The following is a 22955-nucleotide window of genomic DNA, read 5'->3' as shown; positions in this document are numbered from 1 at the left end:
CCAACACAGCCCCAAAACATCAACTAAACAACTTCCTCCAAGTTCCGGTATTCACAATTTCAAGCTCCAATTATTTATTCACAACCTAATACACATTCAGAATACATATATACCCAATTTAATTCCCAAAGCTCAAATTTAGTGAAATTAAAATAGAATTATGGTATCCTTACCTTACCCAAGCTTCGCATAAGTAAGAGTGAACGTTTTTCTCAAGCTAATTGGATCCTAAAACATCAAAAATAAAAAAAATTCAACATCTCTTCCAATTTTCAAAAAATTGGGGGAAAGGAGTATCTGGGAGTGATTAATAACTTACCAATGAAATTGTTCCAATAGAAACGTAGAGCTCGACACGGTGGTCGCGTGGCCACAAACGGTGCGACGATCGGAGTTCGGACGGAGAAGTTACGGCGAGTTGAAGGTTGTCGTAAGGGTCGAAAACGTTTTCTCGTTCTCCCCTTCCCTCTGCTCGCTGGAACGTGTACTTGGGAAGAAAGGGGAAATTTTTGGGTTTCATTTAATGTCCTTTTGGGCTGGTTTGGGTCCACAGGCCCGGTTCAACCGGTTCGGCCTGTTTAGTCTAATCTTTGACCGATTTCTTCAAAATTAGTGTTAAAATTTTCGTTTCAATGAGCTCTATCCTAATTTGTTATAATATTCACATTTCTAATCTTCCTTATTAAAAACTAATTTATTGACTAACTATCTACTAATTTAACGGGGTTTACAAAAATCATCACGGAAAAGGCATCTCAAAGAGGTATACCAAGTCGGGGAGGAAAATAGACTGCCCGACTTACCTACCATTTCGTTCACTAAAGAAGACGCTCAAGGGATAACACCTGGGCATGATGATCTCGTGGTGATAACAATGATCCTCACAAATGTAAACCTCCATAGAACCCTGATAGACCAGGGCAGCTCGGCAGACATCCTATTCAAACCCGCCTTCGACAAACTCAGGTTGGAAGAAAAATACCTAAAGGTCTATCCAGACAACCTCTTTAGACTAGGGGATACTCCAATCCGACCTCTTGGGTATATCTCCTTATACACCACTTTTGGAAAGGGAACAATGTCGAAGAAATTGAGTGTCGATTACATCGTGGTCGACGTAACATCGGCATATAATGCCTTAATAGGTCAGACCACCTTGAATCGATTTCCAGCTGTTGTCTCAACACCTCACCTATGTATGAAGTTCTCCACAATGGAAGGAATTGCCACTATTAAGGGGGACCAAAAGCTAGCATGTAAATGCTACAATGAAAGCCTTAAATTTAAAAGGCAACCTGCGGAGCAAAAAGGTCAACACAATTGAACCGGGGGGGGGTATCCGAATTTGAGAAGAACTGCGCTCCCAACCTAGAGGCAAGGTAAAGGAGTACAAATCGGAGACCACCCTGACAAAATAACAAATATCGGGGCTAATCTGGAGGAAAACCTAAAGGAACAGCTTGTTGATCTACTAAGAAAGAACTCCAACCTCTTCGCCTGGAAAGCCTCTGACATGCCCGGCATAGATCCCTACCTGATGTCCCAAAACTTGTAGTATGTCCGGGCTCCCGACCTATTCAACAAAAGCATCGAAAGCTCAAACCAGAAAGGACATAGGTCATGGAGGAACAAGTGCAGGCCTTGCTAGAGGCAGGGTTCATAAGGGAGGTAAAATATCTATTGTGGCTAGCTAACATTGTTTTGGTGAAAAAACAAAATAGAAAATAGAGGATGTGTGCAGATTACACCGACCTCAACAAAGCTTATCCTAAGGATCCATATCCCCTCCTTAGTATTGATGCTCTGGTCGACTCAGCCTCAGGCTATAGATATCTGTCATTCATGGACGCTTACTCGGGATACAACCAAATCCTGATGGACAAGCCAAATTAGGAAAAGACCTCGTTCATAACTCCAAAGGCTAACTATTGCTATATAGTAATGCCTTTTGGGTTAAAGAACGCAGGGGATACATACCAGCGACTAATGAACAAAGTATTTTTCTCCCACTTGGAAAAAATTATGGAGGTATACGTAGATGACATGCTCATCAAGACCAAAGAGAACGCAACACTGTTGTCCGATCTCTCCGAGGTGTTCTCCATAATAAGGAAGCATGAAATGAGGTTGAACCCCTCAAAATGCACCTTCCCAGTAGAAGTAGAAAAGTTCTTGGGCTTCATGTTAACTCAAAGAGGTATAGAAGCAAATCCAGACAAGTGTCAGGCTATACTCAACATGAAGAGCCCGACTTGTGTTAAAGCGGTCCAACAATTAAATGGAAGATTGGCAGCCCTATCCAGATTCCAACTCGAATCAACTCTGAAATCACTTCCCTTTTACTCAATCCTAAGAAAAGGAAAGAAATTTGAGTGGACCCCAAAATGTGAGCAAGCCTTTCAGGACTTCAAGGCATTTCTGGGACGGCCCCCTATACTTACCCGACCTATCAAAGAGGAAGAGCTCGTGCTGTACTTGGCAATAGGAAGCTAAGCTATAGCTTCAACCCTGATCTGAGAAGATAAAAAGGGACAGCAACCTATCTATTTCATCAGCAAAGCCCTACAAGGGGTAGAGTTGAACTATCAAAGAATAGAAAAGTTTGCTTATGCCCTTATCCTCACATCTCAAAGACTCCGACCTTACTTTCAGGCTCATACCATCAAAGTCCACACTAATCAACCAATGAAACACATTTTACAAAAGACGGACTTGGCATGGAGGATGCTACAATGGGATGTGGAACTGTCCAAGTTCGACCTAAAGTATAAAGCTCAGACCGCAGTTAAGTTGTAATACCTTGCTGACTTTATCGCTGAGTACACCAAAAGTCCAGGAGATCCAGCTACATGGAGCCTATATGTAGGTGGGTCATCAAATAAATCTGGAAATAGGGCAGGTGTTATTTTAGAAAGCAACCAAGGAACTCGGATAGAACTCTCCCTAAGGTTTGAGTTTCCTACTTCTAACAACCAAGTAGAGTACGAGGCCTTACTTGCTGGCTTGAAGCTGGCCAAAGAAGTAGGGGCGGAAAGATTGATGGTGTTCAGTGATTTGCAAGTAATAACTTCGCAAATTAACAGCACCTATCAACCAAAAGACCCCATTATAAAGAAGTACTTGGATGAAGCCCGAGAACAACTGACACACTTTGCAGAAGGAGAGGTCCGACATATAGCTCAGGATCCAATGCCCGAGCTGATGCCCTCTCCAAATTAGCCAGCATCAAGCCAGGGGGCAACAATAGAAGTCTTATTCAGGAGACTCTGCAAACACCATCAATATCAAAAGAGGAGGATAGTTCAGAGGTATTGACCATATCCAATCAAAACCTAGGATGGATGACTCATATAATCAACTACCTTAAATTTGATGTCCTCCCCAAGAATGAAAAAGAAGCCAGAAGGCTTGTAAAAGAGGCGCAAAATTATACATTGGTCCACAATATTCTATACAAAAGAGGGATCTCAACACTCCTCTTGAAATGTGTCCCGATCTCTAATACAAAGAAAGTCTTAAAGGATGTGCACAGTGACATATGTGGAAATCACTTGGGAGCTCGGTCACTGGCAAAAAAAGTGATCTGAGCCGACTTCTTCTAGCTGACCTTACAATAGGAAGCGACTGAGTTCGTTAAGAAGTGTCCACCTTGACAGAAACATGCCAACTTCCATGTTGCGCCACCTGAGAAACTTATTAGCGTTACCTCACCATGGCCATTTCTAAAATGGAATCTCGATATGCTCGAATCATTTTTACAAGCACCAGGACAAGTCAAATACCTCATAGTAGGGATTAACTACTTCACTAAATGAATCGAGGTAGAGCCTTTAGCAACTATAACCGCCCAGAGAAGTAAAAAATTCATTGTATAAGAACATTGTCACAAGGTTTGGAGTTTCTCACTCCATCACCACGGACAATGGGACTCAATTCAATGACTCAACCTTTAGGAATCTGGTGGCCGACCTAAAAATAAAACACCAGTTCACATCAGTAGAGCACCCCCAGGCCAATGGACAGGTAGAAGCTGCCAACAAAGTCATACTGGGTGGGTTAAAGCGCCGACTATAAGACGCGAAACGGGCTTGGGCTGACGGGTTCCCTCAAGTCTTGTGGGCATATCGGACCACCCCGTATTCTACAATAGGGGAGTCACCTTTCTGACTTGTTTACGGAATGGAAGAAATGATCCCCATAGAAGTAGCTGAAGAATCACCCAAAGTCATATTCTACAACGAAAGAGCTAACTCCCAGGCACAAAAAGAAGAGCTCGATCTCCTCTCTGAAGTCCGAAAAAGAGCTCAAATTAAGGAGGAAGTCCTAAAGCAAAGGATGGCTCTAAGATACAACCAAAAGGTGATCAAGAGGAGCTTCGCCACCAACGACCTCATCTTGATCCGAAATGACATTGGAGTACAAAAATCAGGAGAAGGAACGCTTGCTGCTAATTGGAAGGGACCTTACAAAATAGTTGAGGTCTTAGGCAAATGTTACTACAAAGTGTCCAACCTCCAAGGGTGGGAGCTCCCGAGGTCTTGACACGCATGTAATCTAAGAAAGTATTATAGCTAGACAGCGAAACCTTGTGCATCGGTGTACTCTTTTTCCCAATTTTAGGGTATTTTAATGAGGCATCAGCATAGAGACTAGGAGTACTCAAGCCCCTAATACGTAGATTTACTTAAAGGAATTTCTTTACTATTAATAAAATTTCTACTTCTTTCTTTAAAGGTTTCCTATTAAAAATACATTAATTTAAGCTCAACAAACCACAAAAGTCATTACCCAACATAAGATGGTCAGCAAGATGAAGTGACGAGGTACAAATTAATGTAAGAACTTATATAAACAACTACTGAAAACGGCCTCAATTGTTAGGCCAGGTAAAAAACGAGCTGTAAAAGTAACTTAATAAAGACCGACTACTCGAAGCCGGAATTAGGAAAGGAAACTCATAAAAGAACTACTCATTTGACAAAGTTGCTAAGATTCAAAATCAGGAAAACTATATTCGACTTCAAAAACCTAGCTCCATTTCAAAAGCAGAAGTGTTATTTGAGATATAAAGAAAATAACTTGAATAGTACTTTATAAAAGTTGTGGAAGCAACTAAAACAAAAGGTAAAGTGTTCAAGAAATTACCAAATATTACAAAAGAAAGTAAAGTGTTATAAGACCCAGCTCGGGTCATTCTAAATATCTAAAACAAAAACAAAGAGAATTTAAGGTTTCTCGCTGAAGAGCGAAATTCTCGCGCGATCTAGAATTTTCACGAATAAATTTCCGTTGTAAGTATAGCTTCTAGACCGACAATAATTCCTTTCTTACAAAAGTTTGGCTGTCACAAGTAACAAAATCCAATAAAATTTATAACCGAAGTATTTAAACCTCGGGTCGTCTTCTCAAGGAATTGCAGGGAGGTATGATTTATTATTGGTTATGGAAAATTGTATATTTTTGGGTTTTTTAAAATAAGGAACAAGTAATTTAAATGGCAAGAAAAATAAATTAATAAATTATAAAGAAAAATCTCTTGGCAAGGTATAAGGACTGGAAATCCTATTCTAGTTATCTTTATCAGGTGTGATGAGAATTGTTGTTGCTCCCACTTAGTTAACCCTTACTTTATAAAGGAAAGTCAAGCGGACTAATTAAGTTAATCCTCAAGTCCTAGCCAACTCCTGTGGAGAGACCAGTTTTAGAGCGATCCAAATCAATCAGCAACTCCAATTTCAATCAATAGCTGAGTTTGATAACTCAAGTGTTACCAATCACTTAACCAAAGCCAAAGGGAAAATAAATCTAACTTAAATTGAAAGCAATCATAAACAGAATAAAACAATCATTAATCTGAAATACCTCAATTAATATTAAATAGAATATTCAAATCTTGACATGAAAAGGTTTGTAGGATAAATTGGAACATTAACAAGTAAAAGCATTGGAATAAATAAAAATAGAAGAGCGACATAAATTAAAAGAACATTGAACCTGGCATTGAAGTAAAGTAGCCTAAACCTAATAGAAATCCTAAATCCTAATCCTAACAGAGAGGAGAGAGCCTCTCCCTCTAAAAGCTACATCTAAAAACCTAAAATTATCAATATTGTATTTGTTACTAAGTTGTTATTTGATTCCCCCATTCTCTGGCTTATATTCTGTGTTTCTAGATTTGGAATTGGGCCAAAAAAGGGTGCAGAAATCGCTAGGGGCGTTTTCTGCAGATTCTTGTACGTGGCATCTGTCACGCGTTCGCGTGGGTCACGCGTTCGCATCATTTGCGTTCTGCTCAAGGCACACGTCCGCGTCGTCCACGCGTTTGTGTCGATGCCATTTCGCGCTAGGCACGCGTTCGCATCGTCCATGCGTTCGCGTCGCTGCCTTTTCTTCAAAACTCCATTTTTGTGCTTTCCTTCTATTTTTGTATGTTTCCTTTTTGTCCTTTAAGCCATTCCTGCCCTATGAGACCTGAAAATACTTAACACACAAATTACGGCATCAAATGGTAATAAAGGATAATTAAAATTAATATTTTTAAAGTATAGGAAACATGTTTTACATATATCATAAAATAAGGAAGGGAAAGTAAAACCATGCAATTTACATGAATAAGTGGGTGAAGGATTGAATAAATAACTTAAATTGGGCACAAAATACATCATAAAATATGGGTTCATCACTCGCCAAGCAGCGGGTTGAGATCCTCGCCCGTAGCAGCATCTTTTCCCTTGACAGGAGGGGTCGGAGGATGCATAAAGATCGGCACGGTTGGGATAGACGTAGATGGTGAAGAAGAGGCCTCCACATTGACAATCTCGGGTTGGACCTCGGACGGTGCAGAAGCTTGACCGACTTGGGGAGCAGAAATCTTCGAGTCGAGAGGAGGCCCCTCATCCTCATCAGGGGCCGGCACAATCTTTCCGTCAACAACAATGTTATCTTGACTAAGTTGGGAAAGGTCTAGGTCGGGGGCAAGGACTTGGACTTGAGCCTTTAAATTTTCAAACATCTCATCCATCCCCCTGACAACATTCTCCTAAAGGGCCGCATACTCCTCCCGAGCTGCTTTCAATTCATCCTTGAGGTCAATAAGCTCCCCGTAAGTCCTAGTGTAACTTTCCTCGGCCTTATTCTTCATCCCCTCTGCCATCAATGCTGCCGCCTCAGCCTTTATTGCTCGAGAATGAGCTTTCTCCAAGTCAGACTTCAGCTTGGCGTTCTCCTCCTCTAACTCCTCCTTCAAGCCATTTAACCTTTCCACTTTAGCTCAGGAAGAGTCAAGGAAAGCCTGAATAGCACGGACATGAGTCTTTCCCAGCTTCTTAGCCAAAGCAGTACTCACCCCGCCATACGGATACAATTACGGGTCATATGGTGGAGGTGATTCTAGATAGCCACGTCATCCATAGCTATTTGACTATGGGGCAAGATGTTCTTTTCACTCTAAACGAACCCGTCAAAATCCTTATCATTAATGCCCGACTCCCTAGTAGTTTTCTATTTTTTGGGAGGAGGCCCTGGCGGTAACGGGGAAGATGAAGCACCCGAGCTCTTAGAAGATGGGTCAGAAGGTATCAACCAAACGGAAGGAGTTGGGATGACCTTTTTCTGGGCTATGGGGCCAGGGTCCGACTTCTTAAGGGAAGGTCGGGAAGAAGCACCCCTAGCCTCCTTATCTTGAAAGCCCCCGAGCCACAACCGTTTTTCGGGTTTGACGCAAGTATTTCATGGACGAAGTTTTAGAAGCCATTGTCTCTGTAAAAAAACAAGAGGCATATTAGAACAACAAATACAATTTGAGAAATCATAAAGGCTAGAGGTCGGAAGACTACCTAGCTTGGACCGAAGCTGACTGGGGTCCCCTAAGAACCTCTTGGTGTCTAAATGAGGAGCCCGACCCCAACACTCTTGCAACACGTCCACAAAACGTCTTTCAACCTCATCTAACCTATCCACAATATACTTGGCTATAACAGGCTCCTCTTGGCAATAAAAGGGAAAGGAGGGTTCGTCATTCTCATCTAAATAAAAAGGTTGGACACCTACAGATCGGTCCTTAAAAAAAGTAATTTTTGAAGTCATGGAAAGGCTCATCAAAAACAGAAAAAATCTTTCTACCGTAAACAGCTCGGAAAGAAAACCAAGAATCCTTCCGCTTTAATGTCCCGGGTGTGGTTAGCACAAACAAATAAAAGAAAACCGAGGCAGAAGGTTGGACCTCGAGTTCTCGGCAGAGGAGTTGAAAAATTTTCAGAAAAGCCCAAGAATTTGGGTGCAATTGGGTGGGAGCAACATTACAAGACCAGAGGATATTCGACTCAAAATCCGAGAAGGGAAGAGAAATGCCCAGCTTAGAAAAAAAACAATCGTAAGCGTAAAAGAAAAGACGCTCCGAGTTATCTAAAGGAGGGAAACAAACCATCTCCTCAGGGTCGAGTACTACCAACTCATAATTCCTCTTGTCCTCTCTATTCTCACAAATATTATGATGGCTACAGAAGGTATCACAGTATTTCCTATCTACTACCGAAACACAAGAAAGAACAATGGTATCTACCCAAGTTAGAATGCTAGGGGGAACCTTAGTAAACATACCGAGAACAGCAAAACAAGACATAAAGTCTATACCTATAAATGCAAAGTAAAGAAGTCGTTACTGATAGAGCTCGGACACCATCCAATATAGGTCGGGCAAAAGCAAACAAACCAATCAACACAGTTCTACGACTCTTCTATACACAGAAGGACTCGAAATGGCGCCCCTCATATTCCATCAGTAACCACAACATCATATAGCAGGGACACCATTAGGGGTAACATAAATGTAATTGATAAACCAAAACGATTACAGTATTTAGCAATTCCAGAAAAGCAATTCAAGACAACAAAAAGGAAAAACTTCAGGCTATGTAACAGTAGCCAAACAAAAGGAAAATTCCTAGAAAAAAGCAACATCATCAAAGATCCAAGTACCCAACAGTAACCCATTGTCAACAATCAGAGGTCATTCAAGAATAGCCACAAGAACAAACAAACAATGCAAGACTATTAAAAATGATGAGACACTAACCTCAAAGGGGGTTTGAAATGAAGAGGGGCACATCAAGCAGCAAGACACGAACAATCCTCTTCAAAGAACTCTTCCGAGAAGAACGAGATTAGGAGAACCTTGAAAAATGGAGTCTCAAAGTAAGACGAAGGAAAAGAAAGGATCTTTTCTTCACAATGATAGCAAATGAAAAGACTTTCAGAAATAGGAAAAAGGAGAAGAAGAAAGGCCACGGTGCTTTTATAAGAAACAAAGAGTAACGTGCCTATTTACTCCTCTTTAAAACATGCGCACAATTCAAGAAAACTGCCGTGCCAACTTAGCCCCTCATTTAAAGGGAGGCACCATTCAAATTTTCAAGTACGTTGAGTACTTGATCTTTGGAAAGACGGGGCACCCGACGTCTAAGCAAAAATTACGAAATGCTTGAGCTCGACCTATAAAAGGCTCAAGACTCAAGCAGGGGCACTGCTCATACTCTGCCCTAATAAGCAAAGCCAGGTCAAACAAACAAAAAGGTCCACCAAGAAAAATGGCCTCTACAAACATACCCGGCCTCTTTAAAGAGGTCAGATACCGACAAAAGAGCCCAGCTCTACATGTCCAAAGCAGGTAACTGCCTCCGCCAATCTCTCCTACAATTTCTATCTTTACTAAAAGATAGATTCCAACAAACTTCCAAGATAAAGGAAACAGTTATCCATCAGAAATGATGGAACTACTCTAACAAAGGTGGTTATCGACCCCACTATAAGTACACTGACATCCCTCAAGTATAATTCACATTCTAATCTACTAAAAGCCTGCCTACAGCCCTTGCTAACTTAAACATCGGAGTCTCTTGTAGGTACCACCTCCAACTCCTCACGAAAAACTCGAACTGACGGTATCTCAACATCAACAAATCAGATGCTGCCATACAAAGAGATCCGAACCTCACGTCCCGTCCCAATTCAATGTTTTAAGTAACATTTGCAACAATTTTTATTCTTTTAACAATTATCACCATCATCATGTAAACAAAATTTTGAACTAAATCATTACCAAAAATAAAATATATTTCATCATTAAAAATATAATTATACTAAATATATAATAAAATTAATTATTAAAGTAAAATATATGATAAAATTTAAAATATATATTAAAAATAAATTAAATATATATATTTATTATAAATATATAATGATTGATTTTGACGTATAAATAATATTTTTACAAAAACTACTATAAAAAATTGAATCACAGAATATTGGATTGTTTACACGAAAATGTTACATGGTACGATTTAGTTATTAATTTATTATAATGAAAAGGAAAAAGTAAAAGAAATAAACAAGTATCTGCCAAGAAAGAAGAATGTAACGTAATCCCATTTTTCCATGCGGTCTGTTATACTAATTAGTTATTATTATGCTTTTATTTCTACCGTCTTAAAAAGGAACTAAAACCCTTGTAAACACTAAACAGCATTTCAACTTTTCCGAGTGTATATTGGGGTTTTGTGTTCTGTGATAGTGTGATGTGAGCTAAGAGCTCTTAAGTCTTACACACAAAGAAGAAAGAAAATACCAAAAACTCACAACAAGACGACGATAGACTGTGTCAGTGGTGGTGCCGCCGCTGCCATGGGTGCTCTTGCCACTCTGCCTCCTTGGATTTCCGAGGACGACCCTCTCCTCAAGAACGCCGTTGAGGTTCTCTCTCTCTTTCCAATTCACTCTTAGCTTTCGACTTCAACCTCTATTCCTAATCTTTTGTTGCCTTTGCATCCGCATGTCTGCTTAATTTGCCATCTACCTAATGTGCTTTAGCGCCTTTTCTGATGAATATTAGTTGCACTGTTAGGTAAAATTGGCGCGTACGTTAAAAGCCAGGAACGTGTGTCTTAGAGGCTTCTTAGGTTGGGATCAACGAGTTATATTCATTGCACATTCATGCTATTTATCATATTAAATGTGGATTATTTGAGGTCTTGGGGATAGTAGACACTCGTATCATGGGGCAAATGTGTTAGTCCTTCACATATTGAAGAGTGAATCTGTTTGTGTACGATTCTGAATGTTGTGGTTTATGTATGTCAAGGGGCAATTGCTCTGAATTGGATAGATGTTTGTTCTTGCCGTCTGGTTTGAGTTTCGAAGGGGGACTCCATGTTTAGTCTTTGACTTGTCTATTTGCAGGCCGGTGCTTCTTTAGAGTCACTAGCAAAAGGTGCGGTGCAGTTTTCTCGAAGATATAGTTTTAGAGAAATACGCGATAGATGGTACTCTATCCTCTATGATCCTATTATTTCTGCGGAAGCATCTGCAGGCATGACAGACTTTGAGATTTCTACTTCACCTCTCCCATCGAAGTTCATCAAGTTTGGAAATACAAGAGAACGCAAAATTGATTCTGCAAAAAGAAAAGCTGAAAGTGTACGGACTTCCTATTATGCTATGCGGAAAAGAATCCGCAATGACGCATTTAATTCCATGGACTTAGGTTTCCTTGTGGATCCTGAAAATGACAATTATGGTGTAAATGGAAGTGAGAGTTTGCCTAAAAACTGTTTGGCCGAAGGTGAAACGTCCAATCATTTTGGTTTCCATGGTTCACATACTGATCCTGCTCAGTATTCTTTTCCTGAAAATATGATGAATGGTGGTGCTATAACGAATGGAGTTACTATCCATGCATATTACACCGGAGCTAAGGATCCAGTTCAAGACAATATACCTGCTGAGCAACAAGATGTACTTAGAGAAGAACCTCAATTTCTTCGAGGTGATGTTTCCAATGGAGCTGCAGAGGAGATGGGTGTTCCAGAAGAACTAGCCATTGATAGCTTCATTGATGACGATAATTTAGAGACCCCATTTGATCAGATCAACAGTGACCCTGGAAACCTGTGTTCTGAGTTTGATGGAAATGATGTATTTGATTCATCTGAAATGGAATGTGGTACATCATTTAATAGCTTACATTTGTCTCCACTCCCGGAAATGCCAGTGTGGAAAACACATGCGAGCATTCAAGAACCTGAAATGCCATGTGGTGATTTTAAGGATTCTATTGCTTGTGGGGAGGCTTACCTGGCAGAACTGTCCAATTCTCTCTTAAACTTCACAAATGAGGAAGAACTCTATCTGATGGATGTTGATGGAAAAGACGGGATTGATAAGTCTTATTATGATGGTCTGAGTTCACTTCTACTAAGTTCTCCTAATGATGTTAGCCAAGATCAGTTGCCTGAAAAGGCTGAGGCAGAGTCTTCAGTGGCCTCACAAGCAAAAGTTTCAAATCTGTCAGTTTCATGTCATGCAAAAGTAGATGATAACAATAGACTACAGTCTAGCGATGCCCAAACAGTTCAGAAATCAGATATCCAAGTATCATCTTCTGTCTCTGTTAAAGATCCTCGTTTTCCTGAACTAATTAATGGAGTTGTATTCTGTGCTCTAAACACTGAAGAACCAGAAGTTCCATGCAATGTTGATGTTTTCTTACTACCCGTGGATGTGCCTCCTTCAACATCTCCATATTCATCTGAATGGGTGTATACAGAATCCAATAAGCCAATTTCATCATATGTTCAGGATTATGGATTTAGTAACCATAAAGCTCTTGAAAGAAGTAGAATGATAAAGGTAGAACAGAAAAAACCCGCAGAATTTCGTGGATCTTCTCAGGTGATGGGATCTCCTCCCTTTCCAGGGGTACAGTGTGAATTTTCGAATTCTCATGCATCACACATAGCGTCCAGGAGTGCTGTGACTGTTTCTGGTGGGTTAGGTGGAAATAAAGCTAGCACAACCAATGCTATCATGCATGCAAACCCAAAGGACACACCTATCAATGTAGGCTTGACACATTGTCTAAATAGTCGTGTGACAAACTCTTATAGTGAGAAACCAACCCTTGGGTCTAATGGCTTCAGAAATCATCCTTATTCTGATGGCTCTGGCATGAAACAGGGAAAAAACTTACCCTTGCCAATTCAAGATCGTCATTGGCAACATGCTGAAGTGGGGTCTTCAGATGTTCCCAAGTCTCATCTGGTGGCAATTCCTCCAACTTTAGATGAAGAGCAATATATGGAGAGTGATGATGATGTTCCTTGTTATTCTGATATAGAGGCAATGGTAAGGCGTGCGGGGCAGACCTTTCAATCAACAGTAACCTTAACCTTGTTTCATAACTGTAGCTATTTTCTGAGTTATTCCTTCATTTCCATCTACAGATACTTGATATGGATCTGGATCCAGATGATCAGGATTTGTTTTATAACGAGGAAGGTATTACAAAGAAGTTACTTTTGTCATTGCTTCTTGCATGATGCTATTTGCATCTTTTATATTTTGTTTATTTGGAGTACAGATAATTAATTAATGTCCCAACTGAATAACATTTCTGTTTTGTGGTGCTTGTCTTATTCTGCCTCATGCCACAGAAGCATGGCTCAGTTACTTGGGATAGTCTCATAAAAAACTCATTTTGCATCCTTATGGTTGCCTATTTTTTATTTAGCTGTTGTCTTAACTTATTATAGTACAGTGATAAAATGTGATAGACCCTTGGGCAGGTGATACTTTTTAATAGTATTTTTTCTTTTTGAAGAAGCTTGCAAAATTTGATGCTTTCCCCTGATGAGTGCCAGTTCACTAGTGACATTTTAGAAACATGCTAGTAGTTATGAGGCATATGGGTGAGCTCTTTGTTGTGCATTATGGACCAGACTTCATGTCATGATGTTTGATGCATGACCATGAGTTCTGCACTTCTGCTACTTGTTTACATAATTTATGGAACTTGGGCAGTATATATGCAGCTTATGTGTGCCTTTGTATGAATATGCTTTCCTTGATCAGCAGATATTCAGTAAATATTCTGTTTTTAAACTCTCCAAGTAGTAGTTTGATTACATTATTTATCATATACATCTAAGATAAATGGTTGGATATTTTTCTTTTGTTGTTGATTTCACTGTGTATTTTCTTTAATAATAGCTTAACAATATTATATTCTGATTGCAATATAGTATCAACATATCAACATGAGGAAACTAAGCGGACTATCATAAGGATGGAACAGGGTGCTCATTCCTATATGCAGAGAGCCATTGCTTTACATGAAGCAATTGCCATTTTATATGGTCGCCATTCAAAGCATTATATTAAGAAAGCCGAGGTATTTTACATGTGTGTGTTTTTTAATTTTGGGTATATATTGAATTTATTTCCACTATAAGAACTGAGACACACAACATGTGTCTATGAACAGATATTTAGTTGCTTTATTCTGATTTTGTTTCTGATTTGAGACAGTGATTTGATTGTAAATTATGGAGTGAACTGTGGTGAAGGTATAATAATTAAAGAATAGTTGGACAGATCTGTTCTGTGCCCTTCAGTGAAATCCATTTCTATGTTTGTGTGCGTGTTAATCTTTGAGCCTTTAAATGTCTAAGCTGTGATGGTTCTTTTTGGAAGTAACACCCACCAAATGATGCGAGGAAAGTAACTAAATTACTATTCTCTAGGAGGCAATTTACCTTTCCATAGAACAACAATCAAGTTAAAGTGTAAGACCTAGGAAAAAGTGATCTTGGCTCTGAAAGAGTTCACTTAGCTTAGCAGAGATCTGGGTTTACAAGTATGTAAAAGAGAGAAGAAAGAAAAGAGGAGGAGGAGGGGGGGGGGGGGGATCAAAATCAAGGAAGTTATAGCTAGTGTACCATTAAGGGACTCCACTTTGAAGATGTAAGGGGGACAGAGAGAGCTTATCCAACTCAGATAGGATAGTAGCGAACCAGAAAAATCCCAGTAGATTAATATGGTGGACGTTGAAAACTTTCCAACAGATAATATGGAATACTCTTATCAAAAGACGAGCATTGTTCTCGTTTTTGGGGCAGAAAGATGCTAACTTGGTTTCGGGCTAATGGAATGACAATTACCATAAGCCTCCAGAAAGAAGACAGGGAGGGGATTGCTTATGAATTTCATTCTTTGAAACTACGCGTTAGGCTAAGAATCCCTCTATTTTTATATCTTTTATGGACACTTCAAAGGGTCTGACATGTGAATTACTATCAAACCATAATGATGATGGAAATTGAATCTAAGACTTGGATAATGCTTTTAGTGATCTCTCAATTTCTCCTGCAGGTTTTACTTGGACGGGCAACAGAAGGTGTTCCAGTAGATATTGACTTGGGCAAAGGAGGTTATGCAAATAAAATATCTCGACACCAGGTTTGTCATATTACCAAATTTGACTTGGTTCATGATGCAAGAATGATTTTGGTGCATTCATATATTTTCTTAAGGACATAGATAGTCTGCTCCTCATTTCAGATTCGTACTATGTTGTGTTTGCATTAGCAAATTAGTTATGATATACTAATCAAGTCAGTATGCTTTATGAAATACATAGAACAATTAGGCACTATTATAGCCTCCACCCCGCCAAAAGAAAAAAAATATCAAAGTTTTGGCTTCAATGTGAAGTCTCTGCCATACAAAAGTTGACCTGTCGACATATAAATGATGTTTCTTCCTTTGCTAACTTTCAGGCAATTATAAAGCTGGACAATGATGGATCTTTCTACATTAAAAACTTTGGCAAGACTTCAATATTGGTGAATAACAAAGAAGTGCAGAGGGGTCAGTCTCAAAGACTATACTCCAATTGTTTGATCGAGGTATGATTCTATAGCCTGTATTTCAGATTTGGTTATTCACTTGAATAACCTCATATCCTCTTTGAAAAAGTTTTCCTGCATGCATGTACACATGCTCTTAGTATTTGTGCATATGGATAAAAGTTTTTTACTAGTTCTCAACCATGCGTTGTCCACAATCAAAATGAGTCTCAGATTTTGATTTTGGAGTTAATAGGTGCTGGATGGTCTGCAAATTCCGTTTTTTTTTTTTTCTAGTTGTTGGTGGAATTAAGTGTCATGGAATCTTTGTGCTACCAATATCCTTAGTAGGAATATAAAAACACAGTTTTTGTTATGAGAATGAGCATGTTATTGTTTGCTCATTTCGATTCCATCCCTGCTTTCTTCCAGTTTACAAAATAATCAAGTATACGTAACTCACTACCAGTATTTTCTAAGTTGAGGGAGATGTAGGCGGTTGGAATTATAAGATGCCCTTTGGATTAGTTATATAAAATAGGAATGAAGTCTTAATTAAATTGCTACAGTTATCTAGAAATATGTGTGAAATAAAATACAATTTGTTTTATTTTGCAGTTGAGGGGGATGTCATTCATATTTGAGACAAATCCTAGTCGTGTGAAGCAGTATCCGGATCAGCATATTACAGACAATTCATAAACCTTGTAGTGTCGAATGTAAATGTTAGCAAGAGATCCACTAGAACAGAAAGTGCTTATTTTTATTGCACTTTCTGAATTTTGGTAAGGAAGCGGTGATGATGTATGTCAATGCTTTTGATGCTATAATGGTGTTTCCATGGGAAATGGGAATGGGCTTCTGCAGCTAAGTGCTCTCCTTCCCCCATGTTTCTCTGCCGACGCAAGTAAATAGTTAATTTAGCAACACTTTTGTATTAAGTCAAATTTAACCCCTAACCTGGAAATGCTTGCTCACTCGCTGATGCTGAATCTGAATCTCATGACTACCTTGCATTACGCAAGGTAGCCACACATTCTTTCCTAGAAACAGCATTCTTAATCTATTTTTAAAATTATTTTTTTAATTAGAAGATAATTAGGAGGATAATTTAAAAATCTAATTATTTATCTTTTATAATTTTTTTTATCTTATTTTCTTACGGGTTGCTTCCACTTAATATATTATTGTGGGTTAAAATCTCAAAATCCGTTAGTTCATCTTTGTAACTAGGCTTTTGAATTCTGTGTTTACAAAAATTCGTACAAGTGATTTGTAAATTACAAAAAATCCCATTTATGAAGGTAGAAATTTACTTATAATCAACTTCATATTGGCACGTGTTATTATTTGATTTTAAAAAAATCAGTTTATTATATATATAAATGGTTTAATTATTGGACTCAACAATTATTTTCTCTCATCTTTGTTATGCTCTTGAAATTCGTTATCTTCCAATTTTTCATAACTAATTTCAAACTTTTAATTGGATATGTTTTTATTCGTATTTTTTAATCAAATTTTTTATTTCAAATGTATTCCTTAATTTTTGGTTTTATTCAATTTTATATGAATGATGAAAATCATTTAATAAATTAGTAATTGTTCATCGTGAGTTTTGTTTTGTTTTATTTTGTTTTGTTTTTTTCAGAATACGAAACTTTACTTTTTTAAACAATCTGTATATATATATTTCATGAGAATTAAATAAATAAAAATAAAAGAAAAATTTGGTCAAGAAAGATGAAGACGTATTAAATTTATCATTTAGGGATAATACGCAGAAAAAATTTTAAAAAGTCTTTAAAAGGTGGTTATTTGATCTATCTAAATCAATTTTTTTAAAAAAATTATTTGTATAAAATAAACCAATTTTTGTAACAAACCAAATAATAACATGTGTCAGTAATCTAAAAACAACATCATATGAAATTGACTGGAGGTAAGTTTTCATTTATCAAAGTATCATCCAGTTGTTTGTAGTATGGTCAAAAGATGTGCGGTATTCTTTTGTCCACCTAGATGAAACCATCCTGGTCTCAAATGTGTCTCTTTTTCTTGCATTCCTTGAATATCACTCGTTTTAATTAGTATTTACTGAAAGGTTGTTGAGATGTATAAGCGTGATAAACACATAGTTGAATGTTGAATAAAAAAAGTAAAATGAATAATTTTGTAGTTAAGTTTTAATGTTGGATTTATTTTCAAGTTAGTATGCAAATGTTTGGAGTGAAAGATGTTGGTAATTGGTAAGGTTGTACATAACAAGTTTCAAAGGAAATTAGGTTTCTTTGATGCATTATTGAAAAAAAAAAGTTAAGATAAAATATATTTTTATTTTTAAGGTTTGTAACTCTTTTTCAAAATATTTTTAACGTTTAATTTTATTTAATTTTATCTTTAACATTTTTTATTTATTCAATTTTATCTCTAACGTTTTCAATGCAAATTGAAAATATTAGAAATAAAATTGAATGAGATTAAATGTTAGAGATATATTTGAATAAAATCACAAACATTAGAGATAAAAAAATATATTTTATCCAAAAGTTAAATTCTAATAAAAATAAACCTCAAATATTTAATACTTTTAAATTCAACAAAAATAGTAAATTAACACGAGAAAAATGATTTCTTTTGGAAGGTTAACGAACTAAAAATGCTCATTCTATTATAAAATGGTTATTATTGTGGATGTCTTATCATGAGTATTATCATACATAATGGAGTATGAAATATTATCAAGTATAGTTGTCCTATCATAATGGAGTATGAAATATTATCAATTAATGAGGCATAGAGGTAAATAATGTCCTACTATTATTTAATTTAAAGACTTTATTTATAAATAGATCCTAAAGAGAATATTTCAATACACCAAGAATAACACATAGAAGAGAATACACATAACTATATTTGAGAAGAATGTTACATATGCAATATTGATGTGAATGTGTTATGTTATATTAGGTAGTGTTTGGTTGATGTCCATGTCTCAACACAATAACACATGTCTTATTTTGTTTAGTAAGACACAAATTTTTAAAGGACATGGGAGGACACAAATGGACACTAAGACACTAAATTTGTATACCTCCAATTTGGTGAGACACTAAGACACAATTTGTGAGACACTAATTTTTTACTCTTTTACCCTTATTCAATTTTTAAATTTTTAGAATTTGTCCTCTTATCTCCCCAAAATTTTCTACAACTAAATTTGTCTTCCTGTTTTCTTCAAGAAAAAAATTGTACATTTAATTTTTTATTTATTTGAATTTTAAAAAATCTTTGATAAATTTTGGGCTTTGCTTTTCTATTTTTTTTAAAAAAAAATTGTATATTTAATATTTGAATGATAATTTAAAATAATATTAAAAGAAATAAAAAATATTGAAAGAAATAAAAATTCAATGGTGATGACATGTAGTGTCTGAGGTGATGGGTGTGCAGTGGTGGTAGTAAAATTTGTGGTTGAATGAAGAGTAATTCAGTCTTTTTCAAATATTTGTGTGTCTTGTTCATTATTTTTGCCAAACACAATACATACACAAAAATATTTTATGTCTATATCTTTAATGTCTGTGTCTTTATGTTTGTGTCTCATCCTACACATCAACCAAACGGAACATTAAGTGACACATATTCAGAATTAAAAACAAAGTTCTCTTATTCTCTCCAATAATTTTTTAGCTATTTATCTTAATTTTACAACACAATTTTTTAGGTAGAAGGATGAGGCTTAAGCCCAAAAAGAGAATACTACAAATTCAAAGAGTTGAGGGGTACACTCATCTATTTTACATCACTTGCTAACAGATCACCTAATAGTGCTGGCGGGTTATCCAAAAATCTAAATTCCAAACTTTGACTAGTGTTGACATTTGCTAGCCAATTAGCGTTAGCATTTGTTTCTTTATTTATGTGTGTGAAAACTTCAACTCCCAAAGTCTATGCGTGAAGGCTTCAACCTCTCGAAGAAGGATGTTAGGTACTGTGTTGTTATCCTTTTTGCATATTTTCTCTTAGACTTTCATAGAATCCATCTCCATTGTTACTCTTATCATCCCTAAATTTCACGCTATTCTCAATCCATGAATTAATCCCTAAAATTCTCTTGTGTGATCGGACATGACCCAGATTAGCTTTAAATCCTCCTATCCACTCCCCTTTATAACTTCGTAATAATCCTCCACACTCTGCTTTCCTTGCCTCCTTTCTTACTGATTCATCAACGTTTTTCTTGGGTGGGAAGACTCTAGATGCTTTTTCGATTACTAGAAATTTTGATATTGTCTAGCATAAGTCTTCTCTTGTGAGTTTCTTTGTTCTCTTTTATGATCTTTCTGATGATGGAAACAACATTTGTTGGCCTAATATATGGTGAGGAGAAGAGTTCCTAATTTCTCCATTGCCATATTCTCTAACAAGTGAAGAAAAATTCATCCCTCCAATCATATGTCTCTGACTTTCTAAGTTTGTTTGTATGGTTGATCTTGATCCAGTCCTAAAACTTATTCCAAAGAAGATTGCTATAGTCGCAGGTTGTACCATATGGATCTAGATTTTTGCTGCCATTGGACAATCCCTCAAGGCATGGGTGATAGTTTCTAATATTCTTTGACGGTGGTGGCAATGAGGATTTGCTCCCATCATCCTAGCTCTTCAATCCGTAGTTAGCAATTTGCCATGAATAGTTCACCGTATAAAAACTTTGACTCTTTTAGGCCTCTCCACTTCCAAATCACTTTCCACACCAAACTTGCTTCCATGTCATTTGCTATTGTTAACCTTTTGTAGGCTGATTGAGGCTACTGTTAGTTCTCCACTTGGTGTATGGTCCCATTGTATAGTATCATGTCCTAGGTCTTCTCTTGGAAGTGGTATTGATCTGATCTTCTCAATGATGTGTTTAGGAATTAACGATCTCAGCATCTCCCAATTCCATTCACCCTCATCATTAGTATAGTCAGCCACTTTCTAATTCCTTTAGTTTAAAGAAACAAGGTTGGTAGCAGTTTCCATTAGGCATGTTTCATTGTGAACCCAAGCATTGTTCTAGAACTCAATTTTCTTCCCATTTTCTATGGCCCATGAGCAATTCTATTTTACCCACGGCAACAATTTTAACAATTCTTTCTATAGTGTGGAGTCACCCAATTTATTGGATATGTTTTGATCCTCTATCAAGTTCACTGGATACCTATGAGAGAATACTTGTGCCCACAGAGCTTGTGACTCTTTACACATCCTCCATAGAACTTTGGAAGAAAAGCCTCATTTATACTCTAAATTCTTTTCATCCCTAACCCCTTTCTATTTCGGTAGAGTTAGAGTGTTCCAGCTAAGATGATGAATTCTTTTACGATCTAGACTTTCAACTATATAAAGTCTCTCTGTGTTTTTCCTAACTGATTGCAAATCCCTTTAGGTAGTTTCAAGTGTTGCATTTTAAAATTCATAATGGGGCTAAGGATAGACTTTGCTAATGTAATCCTCCCTGCTAAGGATAAGCATTCCTTTTCCACCATTGTAGTTTGTTCTCCATCCTTTTAATGATGTTCTTGAACTTCTTGTTATTTCTTCTTTGATTAGTTAAATGAGCTCCAAAGTATCTCCCTAGGTATGGCTTCTCTTAATACCGGCATTTATCACAAATAGCAATTCTATCCTCCCTATTACCTCTAATGTGCATGTAAACATATTATATTTTTGATTGTATCAAAACGATGTCTAAATCTAGATCTTTCTAAAGAATCCATATACCACCACCATAACCATTCGCCTTTCCTATATGATAGAAGTTAAAACCAAAACTTCTAATAGCCTTAACAATTTTATTTCTATTGCACCTTATTTTTTGATGTTTTCGCATCTTTAGTAGTTTTTCTTGCATTATTTTCTTATTTTCTTAGGTTTAATCATAGTTTCTTCCTCTAATCTAATCGCTTTTAAGTATTATTTGCTAATAAAGTATTTTCTAAGAGTTTTCAAGGAAATACAGGATTAAGAGAGAAAAATTAAGTAGCAAAGAAAGCATAATCAAAGGGCAAGGGATAGGGAAAGGCATGCAATCAAAGTACGTAACGTTCAGAACCATACAAACCATGTAGCAGCTAGGCATGTAACACTTAGTGGAGGGCGTGCAACACCCTGGAGCAAGAAGCATGGGGTGTGCAACGCCATGCAGGGCGTGCAACCCCCCATAGAGAGCCAAGAGATGGCGTGTAATGCCTAGTAAAGGGCGTGCAACGCCCAAGCAAGCCCTGGAAAAAGAATCAAGGGCGTGTAACGCCTAGTGGAGGGCGTGCAACGCCCTGGAGGAGAAGCAAAGATGGTGTGCCATGGCAAGGAGGGCATGCAACACACCTTGAGAGGACAAGTGCCATGCCATGCAGGGCGTGCAATGCCCCTAGAGCAAGATGAAGCTGGCATGCCACGCCATAGGAGGCGTGCAACACCTCTGGAGGACACCAGGCATGGCGTGCCAAGCCTTGAAGATAGTTAGGTCCTTGGAGAGCAGCCCAAGCCTGGCGTGTAATGCTACTAAAGGGGCGTGCCATTCCCTGAATTCGACAAAGGTAGCATGCAACGCCCTAATGGGGCGTGCAACGCCAGGCCCAAAAATTAAAGGTGGCGTTTAACACCACTGCTTGGCGTTAAACGCCCAAGCTTAAAGATCAAGCCCAGTTACACACCACCAAGTCCAGTGCAACACCAATGATGAATTCAGCAAGGTCCAACCTCAAAGATGTGATTCCTAATTGAAGATTGAAGAAGATTCTGTTATAATTTGATTTGAATTTGATTTAATTCTATTTTAATTCTTGGATTTGAATAATTAGACATGATCTTATTTTGATTAAGATAAGATTTAGTTTTTGAATTTAAATTAGAAGAACCTTAGGTATAAATAAGTAAATGACATTCATAGAGAGGACATTGAGTTTCCTCCGCATAGTTTCTTTTTGTCAAAGGGTTAGGATCTCTATTTATGTTTCCATGGATTATTACTCTAAGTTTTCTTTTATTTTAAAGTATTGCATCGATCTGTTTCATGATTTAGTTATTCATTCCTCATCCTTAAAAGATTAGTATCCGTTTTAAATTTGTTTATTGCTTTGACAGATCTAATATCCAAATTATGCTTGAAAACTCTTTCACGTGACTTTTTGAATTTGACTAGACATAGTGTTTCAATTAGTATACGACAATACATGATTTTCAATCACTCTAATTTTGATTACATGACATATCATTTGGATTAGAACAACT

At 37.3% G+C, this 22955-nt stretch overlaps 2 protein-coding genes across 2 annotated transcripts; both read left to right on the top strand.

Annotated features, from left to right (window-relative positions):
- The first annotated feature begins 1078 nt into the window (after positions 1 to 1078).
- On the top strand, positions 1079 to 3219 carry LOC148553917 (uncharacterized). Its single transcript, XM_088494919.1, has 2 exons — positions 1079 to 1310; positions 2837 to 3219. Exons 1-2 carry the CDS (start codon positions 1079 to 1081, stop codon positions 3217 to 3219), a joined length of 615 nt encoding a protein of 204 aa, XP_088351045.1.
- Positions 3220 to 10481: 7262 nt separating this feature from the next.
- Positions 10482 to 16730, top strand: LOC107610001 (uncharacterized). The gene is made up of 7 exons (XM_016312065.3): positions 10482 to 10749; positions 11236 to 13179; positions 13278 to 13332; positions 14076 to 14224; positions 15205 to 15291; positions 15612 to 15740; positions 16299 to 16730. The coding sequence occupies exons 1-7, from the start codon at positions 10681 to 10683 to the stop codon at positions 16380 to 16382; spliced, it is 2517 nt and encodes an 838-aa protein (XP_016167551.1). The 5' UTR covers positions 10482 to 10680; the 3' UTR covers positions 16383 to 16730.
- Positions 16731 to 22955: the final 6225 nt, after the last annotated feature.

Source organism: Arachis ipaensis, chromosome B7, assembly GCF_059453495.1.
Source record: "Arachis ipaensis isolate K30076 ecotype BB chromosome B7, ASM5945349v1, whole genome shotgun sequence".
Lineage (NCBI taxonomy): Eukaryota > Viridiplantae > Streptophyta > Magnoliopsida > Fabales > Fabaceae > Arachis > Arachis ipaensis.
Note: the sequence above shows the minus strand (reverse complement) of the source record. Positions and strands in the feature narration are given on the sequence as shown.

Coding starts and splice junctions, on each gene's coding strand:
- LOC148553917 (XM_088494919.1), top strand. CDS start 1,079: ATGTCGAAGAAATTGAGTGTCGATTACATCGTGGTCGACGTAACATCG. Junction 1,311..2,836: donor GCAACCTGCGGAGCAAAAAG/GTCAACACAATT, acceptor CCAAAAGTCCAG/GAGATCCAGCTACATGGAGC.
- LOC107610001 (XM_016312065.3), top strand. CDS start 10,681: ATGGGTGCTCTTGCCACTCTGCCTCCTTGGATTTCCGAGGACGACCCT. Junction 13,180..13,277: donor ATTCTGATATAGAGGCAATG/GTAAGGCGTGCG, acceptor TTCCATCTACAG/ATACTTGATATGGATCTGGA. Junction 14,225..15,204: donor ATTATATTAAGAAAGCCGAG/GTATTTTACATG, acceptor TTTCTCCTGCAG/GTTTTACTTGGACGGGCAAC.